Below are 13,698 nucleotides of genomic sequence, written 5' to 3'. Positions count from 1 at the left end.
ATATTCCAATATACTGTATGTGAATCATGAACCTAACTGTACCATTTAGCAACCCTGCCTTGCAAGATGAATTGGTCTTTAAATATCTGTGAGAGGGATAAAAGCACATAAAATAGGGGCCGGGGAGAATAAGCACTTGCCTGGCAAGCGTGGGGTCCTGAGTTCAATCACCAGTACCGCAAAAAAAAAAAAAAAAAAAAAGCCACATAAAATATCTTAGAAGTTGTCTGACCTAGAATATTAAGAAAGTAAATCAGTGGTTCTCATGTGTAGGCTATTCTGCCTTCCAGAAAACATTTGGCAATATGTAGATATTTCTGGTTGTCAAGATTAGGGAAGGAGTTGTTACTAGAATCTAGCAGGAAGAAACCAAGATGTTACGAAATATGCTATAATGCACAAGACAGCTCTCCTTTACCTAATAATGAATTATACCAACAGTCCAAAGGTTGAGAAACCTTTATGTAGATAAAAAAGTATTTCAGTATTGTGAAGTGAATATATGCATGTTATTTCTATATTTACATTTAAAAAACCAATATTTAATTACATACATACATACTTCTCCTACATGCCAGCAATACAAAGTGTTGCATTTGTACCACCAAAACCAAAGGAATTGGTGAGTCCAATATACCTTTTATCAGTTTTCCATTCTTGTGCCTTTAAAGGAACATAATTGAGATCAAATTCTGGTTCTGTACAATCCAGGTTTAAAGTTGGCGGCAGTTTTCGATAGTAACAAGCCAGTGCAGTAAAAGCTGCCTCGACTACGCCTGCAGCACCCAGCAGATGTCCTGTGGCTCCCTTTGTCGAGGAAACTGCAAGGGCATACGCATGGTCTTTGAAGAGATGCTTGATAGCTTTGTTTTCTGCAGCATCTCCCAATGGTGTAGAAGTCGCATGTGCGTTGACATAGGTTATCTCTTCCGGTTGTACACCTGCATCTTTTATAGCAGCAGCCATACATCTAACAGGAAAAGAAATTTAGCTTATGAGAACTAAGTTTAGTTTTAACAGACTTTTTACCTGAATGACTTGTGCAAAAGAAACCTGGGTATCCAAGGACAATGGATGAGCCCTCTCTCGGATCGCCTGCACCTTAAATGCTGTCTGCTTGGGAGTAATGAGTCACACCCCATCCCTCGGACTGATCCATCACCGTGCGTTGAACACACTGAAGACTGTATCATCTCAAATAAAATATAATTCCACTTATTAGGATTGGCATTTCCCCCCTTGGGGAAAAGAATCATGCTCACTCAAGATTACAATGATTTCCTCTTAAGAATTTTTCATGGAAAGAGGGAAGCTGGATATTTAAAATATCTGAAACTATGTTTTAAGTTTTCACTCATGTATAAATGCAAAAATTTGGCATACTGCCCAATAATCTACTACTTGCACTTCAAATACCTTTCAACATCCTCCTTATTTGCAGGGTATGATGGTACACTCTTGAAATCCCAGCACTCAGGAAGCTGGGTCAGGCAGATTACCATGAATAATAATAATAATTATTATTATTATTTTTTTATTTAGTAGAGGGTCTACAGGGTCTCACTACACAAATCAGACTCAGTGATCCTCTTGTTTTCAGCCTCCCAAGTGCTGGGATTATTGGCACACAGCACCATGCCCAGTCTCAATTGCTGTCTGAGCGCATCTGTGGGTCCTGGCATGACATGTAGGGGATCAAACCCCGGTCCTTGTGTCTGCCTAAGCAGGTGCTTTAACCTGCTGAGCTATCTGGCTGGCCCTAAATTCCTTTCTTCTTCCTGTTCTTCCTGTTCTCCTTCTCCTTCTCCTTCTCCTTCTCCTTCTTCTTTTTTTTGGTAGCACTGGGGATGGAACTCAGGACCTTATACTTGCCAGGCAAGTGCTTACGCCACTGAGCTATATTCCCAGCTCACCAAGAATTTGATGCCAGCCTAGAGCTACAAAATGAGTTCAGTTGAAAGGCTGCCTAAACTACATAGCCAAACCCTACCTCAAAAAAACACATTAAAAAAAAAATCCTATGTATTTATACTAGAAGAATTCTAAATAAATACAGAAACCAAAGAACAAATCTAAAAATAAAAATTTCCTGGAGTAATTTTTGAAAACGTGGATGTCATCTGGGCATGACACCCACCTATAATCCCAGGAGGATCACTATGAGTTGAAGACCACTCTGAACTATTAAGACTCTGTCTCCTCCTAGCCAGGGAGATAGCTCAGTAGAGTAAGTGCTTGCCTGGCAAGCACAAGGTCCTGAGTTCAATCCCTGCTACCACAAAAACAAGACTGTCCTAAAAACCAAAAAAAAAAAAAAAGGTAACTTGGATGTCGATGCCTTTTTCATAGTTGATCTTTAGGCTGTATACATTTATTAACAAACAGCTTTATGTATAAGTAACTCTTCTTTTTTTTTCTTGAGACAAGGTTTAACTATACAGTTTAGGATGGCCTTCAACTTGCTATGTAGCCCAGTCTGGCCTAAAACTCAGTGATCCTCCTGCCTCAGCCTCCAGAGTACTAGGATTACAGACATGATCCACCATACCCAGCAAAGGTAACTATTTGTACAACTAGCTAGTTACTATATTTGACATGTCTAGCATCAGCAAGTACTAACACTCAAAAGTATAATTTAGAGCTCAGTAAACTATAGCTCTGACAGATTTATTTACTTATGTAAATACTGTAGCTTTACTAGAAAACCTATTCATTTGTGTACTACTGTCTGACTAGTACAAAGGCAATGGTGAATAGTTTCAGATGAGATCCTATGGTCTACATGGACAAAAATATCTACAATTTGTCCCTTTAAAGAAAAGGTTTGCTAACACCTGATTAATTTAACTGGGTAAAGTTAACTCATTAGATAATATATTAACTTTTTTTTTTTATTAACCTCAACTCATTACTTACCTCTTCTACAAAAGTTAAGTGCTTTGCAAAGTGTGGCCCTTAGACCAGGTAACATCACTATTACCTAAGACCTTATTAGAAACGTAAAATCTCAAGAGCTACCCTGGGCCCATAGTCAGAATCAGCATTTCAGTAAGATCCCTGGATGATTAAAGTTTGAGAAGGATGACTTGAGAACAGAACCTTGGAACGGAGCACAGACCAGACACATCTAGAAGGGTTGATTTTACTCTGTAAGTCTGATGAAGGGAAGAAAAGAGGACGTGGAGAGATGCACACTGATGTTTATTAAACACAAATGGAGGCCTGGAAAAGTAGCAAAGACATACAGTCTCCTTCACAACTTTACCAGCCTTAACTAAAACCAAATTTTTGTAGAGTTGTTCAAATATTTCAAGCAAGAAACTAAAAACCAATTTGGCTAACCTAAAGTGGAAACACAACAGATACTGTATTCCAAAAAAATTACAATTTTCTCCAATTGGAGAGTTCACCAGACTCTTACATGAAAAAAAAAAAAAAAAATATTTACAACAAAACACCCAGTTTTACCTTAAGGCACCTTCTCCTTCAGAATCAGGGGCCGTTATGTGACCAGCGTCACCTGAGAGTCCATAGCCCAGAACTTCCGCATAGATCCGGGCCCTTCTTTTAACAGCATGTTCATATTCTTCCAGCACCAGCACAGCTGCACCTTCTCCCATTACAAAACCATCCCTCTTGGGATGAAACGGCCGACAAGCCACCTTAGGATCTGGGTTTGTGCTTAGAGCACGGGCTCTAGAAAACCCAGCGAGAGATAAAGGACTAATGCAAGAATCTGTACCTCCAGCCACCATGACATCAGCATCACCATGCGCTATAAATCTGAAAGAGTCTCCCACAGCATGAGCTCCTGTAGTACAGGCTGTGGAAACTGCATGATTAGGGCCCTTGAATTTATGTCGGATACTGACCTGGCCTGCTGCCATATTAATCAGGATCTTAGGGACAAAAAATGGACTCACTTTATTGTATCCCTTTGTCTGAAACATCAGAGCAGTTTCAGAAACAACTTCGAGGGGAATCATTCCCATCCCAATGGCGACACCAGTAGTCACTTGATCGGCTTCTGACTCAGGATGCCAGCCGGAATCTTTCAGGGCTAATTCTGCTGCCCCAATGGCCATGACGGTGGGAGAAGACATGGACTTGACATCCGACTTGGACACAAAGCTTTGTTCATTGAACTGACCTTCATCAAAACCTCTTGGCACATACGCGGCAACACTGCAAGGGATAGCTTTATACGCTTCGCCAACCAGTGAAACAATTCCACTTTCTCCCTGGAGAAGACGATCCCATACTATCTGAGTTCCAACACCGAGGGGAGTCACTAAGCCAATCCCTGTAACGACAACCCTCCTGTGCAATCCGGATGTTGGCACAGTTCCAAAAAACCTTTTATTTATGAACTGCTGGCATAACCTTGAATATAGAAGATGAGTGCTTGCAACTTTTAGAAAATTTCCTAAGCAGTCTGACAACATGTCGAGACTTCAGATGATCAGAAACAAATTCCTGTAACAAACCACAAAACAGCTGGGAAATATTCATTGTTTAAATAGCTTAAGGGTCTAACAGCACTCCAGATGTTCCTTGAGGCTCTTAGAAAACGTAACACCATTTTATACTTCATCATCACACCGCCTTTCAGACTGCGACTACTCTCAGATATTAGAGGACAAAGAAGTGAACTGATGATTCACTCGATTTAATAAGGCAATTATAAAATGAAAACTATGCTATTCCTAACATGATACGAACTGGAAAAGGCATCCTTTTAAAGGATTACTTAGAATTTATTTTAAGCATTATTTCTGGAGTCCGCAGCACTGAAGTCACATTTCTGGGCTTATTTTCTGAGGTGGGGTAAGTGAGCCTTACTGATCTTATTACTGAGGGGTTTCCAGCCTTTTCAAAAGGCACCCAGAACCAAGAGCCGGAGATTGAGCGTCTGGGCACCTGGGCTGAGAACTGGCTCAGTAACCAGGCCTGTAAATTAAGGAAGAAGCCTCTGCACCCCAATAAACTTGTCCAGTCGAGTCACCTGGAAGAGGAGGTCAGGGCGAGACGATAAATCCAAGGGTACCCCAGGGCCAGGGGCAGGGAGTAAAGGGTGTAAACTATGACACGCACTGCCTCTCAAGCACCACACACGGGCACGCACGCACGCAGGAAGAAAGCATGGCAAGACCAAATCCAGCCCCTAATCCCCTGGCTTCCTGCTCGAAACCTAACCCCTACCTAATCTGCGCGGAGGGACCGACGTAAGCAAAACCAGAAGCTGTTGGGAGCCGTGGGCTAGCGCCAGGCGAGCAACCAGTTCTCCACGTTGGAGACAGCGCGCGCACGCACGCACGCACGCACGCACGCACGTACTTACGCAAGCGTGACGACAGAGCGCGCCTCAGCCGTTCGACCTTGCGCGGGTAGCTGCGCTTTGAGGTCTGTAATCTGAGACTGCGGTCCGGCGGGTTTCTTTGAGACGCTCCTGAATACCGCATTTAAGCGATGGCAGATAGAGCCCTGCGCGCCTTGCATAAAGAAAGCCTTGCGCTCAGCACAGAGGAGCTTCGGTGGAGCGGGAGGCGGGTTGGTAGTGCCTAGATAGTCATTATTCCACTGAAATCCTAGGAAAGGAAATGATTGTAATCTCCGAAATTACTACTGCGAAATTACAGCTTCTCCGTGCTGTTCCTAAGACTGAGAGATGACCAACGTCATTGGCAGGACATTGGCTGCATTTGCAGTACATCCAGATGCCAGGCGGCACTTTAAAATCGTTCTACAAGGTGAGAACTGTGTATGTGCAAAGATCCTGAGACTCCTGGCCGATAAAAACTACAAAACAGTACACAAAATATTCATTTTTTAAAAAGTAATTTTAAAGGGCTATAAGGATGGACAGTGAGTGTGGTGTTCACCCCTTTGTTTAACCAAGTTCTACCTTTTTCTACAGTAATCAGTATTTTTGTAATAATAGCTTTTTGCTCTGAGAAATTGTTGTCCAACATCTGACAGAATGAAAATTAAAATAATGGGGACATTTATTTCCAAACAGCTGAATTTTTCATTTATTTGCTTAGAGCTGGCTATGCATTTTTAAAGGGAAACTTACAACAAATACATTTAAAAGTCAGCAGGTGGTGTTTATTGACCATTTGCTGTTCATGTACTATCTCAGGTGGTTGATCATAAAGTATGCGCCTGAAGTTTTTAGTGAAATTTATGTGTCTTCCTGGGTGATAACCTTTTGAAACCATTGTTACGAGGTAGATGACTTTTCCTTCTGTCCGACCTCTGGAAAAGAATTTGTGTCAAGTTCAGCTTTTTCTTGCTAGTCCCATATTTAAATGAAATTGGAAATTTACCTTGAAATATTATAGAGGTGGTGCTCACCTGTAATCCCAGCACTCTGGAGACTGAGGCAGGAGCGTCACCGTGCACTTTAGGCCAGCATGGGCTACATAAGCAAGTTCAAGGCCAACCTGAGCTGCAGAGTGAGACTCTGTGCTAAAAAAGGGGGCTGCAGGGAGATGGCTCAGTGGAATAAGCGCTTCCCTGGCAAACACAAGGGCCAGAGTTCAATCCCCAGTTCCGCAAAAAAAAAAGGGGGGGGGGAGAAGCCCAATATAATCTTTAGTCATCCTTGATCTTGGGCTTATCCAGTTATCTTATAGTACTGTACTGTTTCTAGTCAGTGTAAACAATTATTTTAAGAAGAATTAGAATACACACATTAAATGTTTGTTACCATGTTAGAATAAACATGTTAAATAATAACATCGTTGATGGGTTAAAAGTAGCAACATTTGCTCTTTTTTTCACTGTTATAGAATAGTTTCAAAGTGTGAGGTGAAAGCCAGGCACGTTGGTGCACTCCTGTCATCTTAAGGCTTGCTTGGTGGACTGAGGCAGGAGGATCGCTGAGTTCAAAGCTAGCCTGGGCTACATAGTTCAAGCCCAGACTGAACTGCATAACGAGGCCCTGCCTCTAAATAAATGAGTTATAATGTGAAAAGACCTCCAAATGTTCTTTGAAGCTAAACTCACATGAAACATAGTTTTAATGTGTTGGGGGTTTTTTGTTGTTTGTTTTGTAATAAAATCATCTTGGACAAGAAGCAACAAATCATTTAAAATCTTACAGAAATAGAAAAAGATGACCATCCTTACTTTTAACCTCATCAGTTTTACTTTCCCCTGGAAGGGATGAAAACTCTTAACTCTATGTGATTTGGTACCATATTTCTTGCTATAATGCCATGGTGTTTTCTTGGAACTAAAAACTTCAAACTGGTCCTATTTATTATAGTCTTGTTAAGACTTCTTAGTTTAGTGGGAAAATAGTTTTTTGTTTTTGTTTTGCAGTATGGAGGATTGAACTCAGGACCTTGCGCTTCCCCGGCAAGTGCCCATTCTACTGAGCTAACTCCCCAGCCCAAGACTTCTTAGTTTTACTTCAAATTCCTTGTAATCTAGTCATAACTACAGCTCCCATTTTCTATTAAATATGCTTTCTAGGGGGGCCGGGGAGATGGCTCAGTGGAATAAGCACTTCCCTGGCAAGCACAAGGGCCTGAGTTCAATCCCCAGTTCCGCAAAAAAAAAAAAAGAAAAAATAATAATAAATAAAAATAAAAAAAAAATACGCTTTCTACCAGCAAATTGACACCTCTCTCCCCCGTGTCATGTGGGAAGATCAAACCCAGGGCCCCAGGTATAGTAGGAAAAATCCAGGACCCCAGAATTTGTATACTGAGCTACAACCCACTAGTGATCTCTTGATCTAACCTAGTTTTTCCTCATTTTTAAGCCTATGTTCCTATTTTCAACAAACACTGATTTTTCTTCTACCTTGTGTTAGAAGATGGAACACAAAAATGAATAGGATTATAATTTCTGTTTTCAAGATGTTCACAGTCCAGTAGGAGACAGCTATGGAAACAAATATGTGCAAACTACTGAATCAGGTGTTGATAAGAATCAGGTATAATATATTTACCATATTATAATACAAAAGGGACAATGAGGCTAATATGCTACCTCTTAGGTAAGGAAGGGTTTCAAAGAACTGAACCTTGAACTTCATCTTGGAAATAAGCAAGTATTTGTCCAACAAATCAGGTGGGAGAGGTAACCCAGGCAGGAGGAGCAGAACAAAGGCGTAAAGGCATAAAGTGTCAGGGTATCTTGCATAAACTACAGGGTTGTTTGCTATGACAAATGACAGAATTGAAGTATGGGAAAAGCAACATGAGAGGAAGGCAGGAGCCAGACAGATCACAAAGTTTGGATGACATACTAAGGCCTTTTTACTTAGTCTTATAGGTTAAAGATCATATGTCAGCAGCCCTGATGTGATTTAGAATGAAACTTACTTTTTTTGAGTCAGGGTCTCACTATGTGCCCCAGTCTGGCATCACACTCGTGGTGATCCTCTTGCCTCAGCCTCCCAAATGCTAGGATTATAGGTATGTTGCTAACAGCCCAGCTCTGGAACATTCTTTTAATTGAATCTAATTACCCGAGGAAGATTATGGAAAACTCTCATTTCCTTCATCATAACTTCCCTACTCCTATTTTTCTTGAATAAAACCACTTCATTACATCATATATTCATTACCTATTTGGCTCCCCAAACCACACTTTTTTTTGATTAGGGTCTTACTACATATCTTGGACTCATAGTGATCTTCCTGTCTCAGCCTCCCCACTCCTGGGATTACAGGGATGCACCACCATGCCCAGTTTCAATGGCTGACACAGTGCACCTGGGGGCATGGCATGAAGTACTGGGGATCGAACTCAGGACCTTGCGCTTGCTAGGCAGGCCCTTAGGCCTCTGAGGTGTCTCCCCAGCCTAACACTTAACTTTAGAATGTAGGCAAAGGGCCAGTTATGAGGCTGAAGCACTCTGGAGGCTGAAGCAGGAAGTCTGTTGAGAGTTCAAAGCCAACCTGAATTACAGTACGACCCAGTCTCAAAAAAAAAGTTATCAAGAGAAGCTAGAGAAAACTTTCTGAACAGAGAAACAGTATCAGATGTAGGCTTTAGGAAGATCATGAAGAATAGGGTGGGCTGGAAAGATGTGGGACTGAATACAGAGAAGAACGTTAAGGCCAGATGAAAAAGGCTGAGGGTATAGAAGGCAATGGAAGAGAGATGCAGGAAATGATAAGGAAATACTGCTGCAACACTGTCTTAGCTTCTTTCTCCTAGGTGAGATAAATATCCCACATCTGCAGGTTATTTTTGGCTTACAGTTTATAGAGATTTCAGTCCATAGCTGGCTGCTCCAAGGCAAGGCAGGGTGGCATAAGGGCACTGCAGCTTGCTTATGGTGTGACCACAGGAATCAAGAAGGCTCTAGGGAGGAGGGAAGCAGACAGATCCTTCAGGCCACACCCCCAGTTGACCACATCCTCCAAGGAGGCTTCACCTCCCAATCCAGTTTAGCTATAAACTCACTGTAGGGTTAATCCACAGATGAATATCAAGACCTCATGATCCAATCCCCTCCCAAAAAACTCACCTAGGAGTGCATGAGGCTTTACAACATCTACATATAAGCCAGAAAGGTACTATTCTGATTAGGTGTGGACAGTTCTCTCCCAGTTAGTAAGTCATCTTGCACTCCTTAAACTTTTTTTTTTTTGGCGGGGTGGGGAATGGAAGGGTACCAGGAATCAAATTCAGGACCTTGTGCTGCTGGTCAAGCACTGTGCCACTAAGCTGTCTCCCTCAGCCCCTCCTTAAACTCTCAGTTGAAGGATTCTGTCCAAATTCTCCCACCTCCAATACACTCTACAAAATTTTCCTTCTTTTAAATTAGGATTTCTCAAATTTTACCATGCATCAAAATCACATGAAGGAGCAAGGCATAGTGGCACACACCTGACCCAGTATTCAGGAGGTGGAGGCAGGAGGATCACAAGTTCTAGATCTTACATAAGCAAAATCAAGATTCTCTGGGCCCACTATTAAAGACAGGGCTTCAGAATTTCTGACATTTCCTATGAAGTTGATAACTGTTGCTCTAAACTTTTTATTTTGATTTTTTAAAAATATTTATTTATTTAGTACAGTGTCTCATTACCCAGCTCAGACGCAGAGTGATCCTCCTTTCTCAGCCTCCCCAGCGCTGGGATTATAGGCATGAACCACCATGCCTGGTTTCAGTGGCCAGCACAGCATGCCCAGGTTTCTGGGGCTGGCTCGGCATGAGGTACTGGGGATCGAACCTGGCACTCATGCTTGCCAGGTGGGTGCTTAAACCGCCGTGCTATCTCCCTGGCCCTGCTCTAAACTGTTGACTTCCATGAAAGCAAGGACCATCCCTGTCTCCTCCACTGGTTCACAGTGCTTAGCATTTAGTAGTCGTTTTGGTGACAGGTAAGTTATAGAATGAGCCAATACATGCCCCTACATTGGCTAACATGTATGCACATTTTATGCATTTTTACCAAATTTGTGGGTTTTTTTATTGTAATAACTTTAATTTCATCAACTACATTGCCGTCTATGTGTAAGTTACTATTAGTTTCATTCTTTCCTTCTTGGTTAAAAATCTCTTTGACAGCCAGGTGGTGGTGCACATCTGTAAGCTGAGCACCCAAGACATTGAGGTGGGATGACTGCTGTGAGTTCAAGGTCAGCCTGGGTTACATAATGGAGTTCAAGGGCAGCCTGCACTACACAGCAAAACCCTGTCTGAAAAAATAATTAAAAAAAAAAGAAGTATCTCTTTTAAAAAACTGACCATGGTGGCATATACCTGTAATCTCAGCACTTGAGAGTCTGAGGCAGAAGGATTGGGAGTGCAAGGCCAATTTGGGCTACATGCCATCCTGGAGTGTAACAAGACCCTGTCTTAAAACAACAACATATTCTTACGCTATGTATCTCAGACTGCTATGCACAAAGCAGCCACTGGATAGTGTTTTGCTGGCAACTTACTGAAATCAAAGCACAGTAAGTCCCTACACACCAACTCCTGAAAGGGTTCAACCTCTCTCTTTACTGACAAACTTTATTGAGAACATTTTTTTTTTCCTCTTAATAGCAATACTGATTGTGGGAAAAATTTAGTGGGTTATCTTTTGCTATTTCATTTAAGAATAGTGCCACCATGATGCAATTCTAATGATGGTGTATTAATTTGAACATGAAAGAAAAATAATGTTATACTGAAACAGCAAAAAAAAAAAAAAATCAAGGAACTTCAAAGCTGATCAGACTTTAGTTGTCTGAAGCAAAAAGAGGTATAAAGAAATTAAGGAACTGGGCATGATGGTGCATGCCTGTAATCCCAGCACTCAGGAAGCTGAGGCAGGTGGACCCCTTCAACCTCAAAGCCAGCCTAGGCTAAAAAATGAGTTCAAACCAGCCTGACTGCACCGTGAGGCACTGTCTCAAAAAAAAAACAAAAAAAAAAACCACAAAAAACCAACCCCCCCACACAAAGAAATTAAGAAAGCTAAATAAATTCAATTTAAATGAAAACCAGATAATTTCCTTTATAATGAATTCCCTTAATACCTTCATAAATGATACAACCAATAACTTTTTATACTTTTTTATTAATTCTTTTAATAAAAGAATTTATTTTTCTATTACTCAAGAACTTAGTGGAATTGTTGGTAAAGAAGAGCTGGAGATTTAGCTGCTCAGTGCTACATTTCTTGCCTGGCTAGAAGCCCTCAATTCAATCCCCAACACTACCACCAAAAAAGAAGTTGGTGAAGAGTTATTTGAAAGCCCTTAAATTTCAGATGATTAAAAACAATAAAATGGTAATTTCTATTTTTAATAGATCTATTATAGTATTAATGCTGTGGTATTACATCTTCATGTTGTGGTTGCATGTTACTACACAAAAGTAACCTATGTCCATTATATCTGCAGAGAAAATGGTTGAGCAGATGGCAGTCCATCCCTCCAGGGCTTGTGTTCCAGCCCTGTTTGAATTCCAGAGTTTCAACTTTTTTTTTTTGGTGGTGGTGCTGGGGACAGAATCCTCTGTCTTGTGCATACAAGGAAAGTGCTGTACCACTGACCCACATCCCCAGCTCAGAGAGCATTTCACCTTTGGTATTTTAGAGATTTTGCTCTAAGACTTTGTTTGAAAAGGAGTTTAGTTTTTTTAGGATCATAAATACTGTATCATACTCTTATGTAATTATTATAAGGATAGGAATGCTGATGGAAAAAGAAACCCAAATTAAGGGGAACATAATCTGTGGTAGACACAGCTCTGTAGAACCTCAGTCTGAGGCACCCTTCCTGTAATTTTGGGAGGTTCCTGGCCGGCCTAAGAATGCACTCTGGCCTCCCCCACCCTTTTATCTAGATGTGAGCTCCTTCTGCGGAAAGATCTGGTAGAGAATATGCCAAAAGTCAATTCTAGGCTCACGTGGTTAAGAATAGGCGTGCCTTCTTTTGGCTCAACCAGTAGCTAGAAGCAGGAGGTTTCTGTGGCAGGAGATAGCAAAAACAGCCTTGAGGCTAAATACCATAGGCTTCCTGCATTAAAATAAATTCTCAAAAAAAAAAAAAAAAAAGAAAAGAAATTCTCCACAACATAACCATCCCCACTCATTTTAAAATATTGCATATAGAACTACAATTGCAGCTGCAGAAATACTGAAAACAGGCTGACCCTGTCATAAAGCATAAGATACTTACTTTATGGCCCTTTCCAGAAAACATTTGTTGACTTGTGTTCTAAGGGATGCAAGGATCTTAAGACTCATGATTAACCCTTCTGGGGTAAACCTGTTAGGAGAGTTGGACAGAAACCACTTTATTCACTGACATTTTGAGTTACAGCAACAAGCTACACACAACTTGTTGAACATTCTATTTTTTCAAATTTGCCCCAAAACTAAATTATTAAAATTTTACAAATATTTGGCAGGTCAATGGTAATTGAAGTTCATGGTAAAGATCAGAGCCATGGAGAGCCTAGAAGAAATTTTCAAACGTTTAAAGCAAACAGAAGATGAAGCATCAACATTTAACAGGTTATCTGAGGAACTAAAAGCACAGGGTCAAGAAAAATAACTTGTTAAAGTCTGGAAAAAAGTTTCTAGGGGTGAAAAATCAGTAAAGTATTTTTTAAGGTCACGATGAGGCAGAGGCTTCACTAAGGAAGTTACGGTTGCATTTTCCAGGAGTAAAAGGCATTGTTCAAAATTATAATTACTGTATGAAATGCAAATTTTCTCTTGCTCCTCCCCCATTTTATTCCGATACTGTGTCTGTGACTTATACTGGCCAATTTACCACACCTTGTTTCAGATTTTCTGTGAAAAGAGATGGGCCGGGGAGGTAGCTCAGTAGAATAAGTGCTTGCCTGGCAAACGCAGGGTCCTGAGTTCAATCCCCAGTACTGGAAACAAAAAAAAAAAAAAAAAACTAGGGATGCAGCTTGGGGCGAAGGCGCTGGATTCAACCCCCAATAATAATTTTCCTTCATCCTCGTGGCGAGTTCTTCAGGAACTCAGCAGAGTTTATAGCCTCGCCTGTGTTGTAGACTTCTGCTCTTTCCTTCTCAGGCATTTCACAACCACACATTATCTAGGGTATAGGGAAGGTGGCCGGGCTGTTTCATTTGTGCTGCATGAAGGTCAGAGCACTTAGCTTCTTCGTCGGATAGCGCTTTCTGGCCGGCCGTGAGTGGGGGCTGGGTGCAGCGCCCCTCCCCCTCCCCGCCCGCGGCCCCGCCCCCGCCCCGCC

General features: G+C 41.4%; 1 protein-coding gene across 4 annotated transcripts; it reads right to left on the bottom strand.

Annotated features, from left to right (window-relative positions):
• Nucleotides 1–523: 523 nt before the first annotated feature.
• On the bottom strand, nt 524–5,288 carry Oxsm (3-oxoacyl-ACP synthase, mitochondrial). Of its 4 annotated transcripts, none has more exons than XM_023718505.1 (3): nt 5,203–5,288; nt 3,469–4,476; nt 524–970 (listed from the first exon to the last, which is right to left on the bottom strand). In XM_023718505.1, the coding sequence occupies exons 2-3, from the start codon at nt 4,443–4,445 to the stop codon at nt 568–570; spliced, it is 1,380 nt and encodes a 459-aa protein (XP_023574273.1). In that variant the 5' UTR covers nt 4,446–4,476; nt 5,203–5,288; the 3' UTR covers nt 524–567. The 4 variants fall into 4 exon arrangements, with proteins under 4 accessions (XP_023574273.1, XP_023574274.1, XP_023574275.1 ...); XM_023718506.1 differs by having other exon boundaries at nt 3,469–5,005; nt 5,203–5,285; XM_023718507.1 differs by lacking the exon at nt 5,203–5,288 and adding an exon at nt 5,006–5,196.
• Nucleotides 5,289–13,698: the final 8,410 nt, after the last annotated feature.

Source organism: Octodon degus, unplaced genomic scaffold, assembly GCF_000260255.1.
Source record: "Octodon degus isolate 3935 unplaced genomic scaffold, OctDeg1.0 scaffold00059, whole genome shotgun sequence".
In the NCBI taxonomy this organism is placed as follows: domain Eukaryota; kingdom Metazoa; phylum Chordata; class Mammalia; order Rodentia; family Octodontidae; genus Octodon; species Octodon degus.
This window is presented reverse-complemented; position numbering and strand designations above follow the sequence as displayed.

Coding starts and splice junctions, on each gene's coding strand:
- Oxsm (XM_023718505.1), bottom strand. CDS start 4,445: ATGTTGTCAGACTGCTTAGGAAATTTTCTAAAAGTTGCAAGCACTCAT. Junction 971..3,468: donor GAAGGAGAAGGTGCCTTAAG/GTAAAACTGGGT, acceptor TTTTCCTGTTAG/ATGTATGGCTGCTGCTATAA.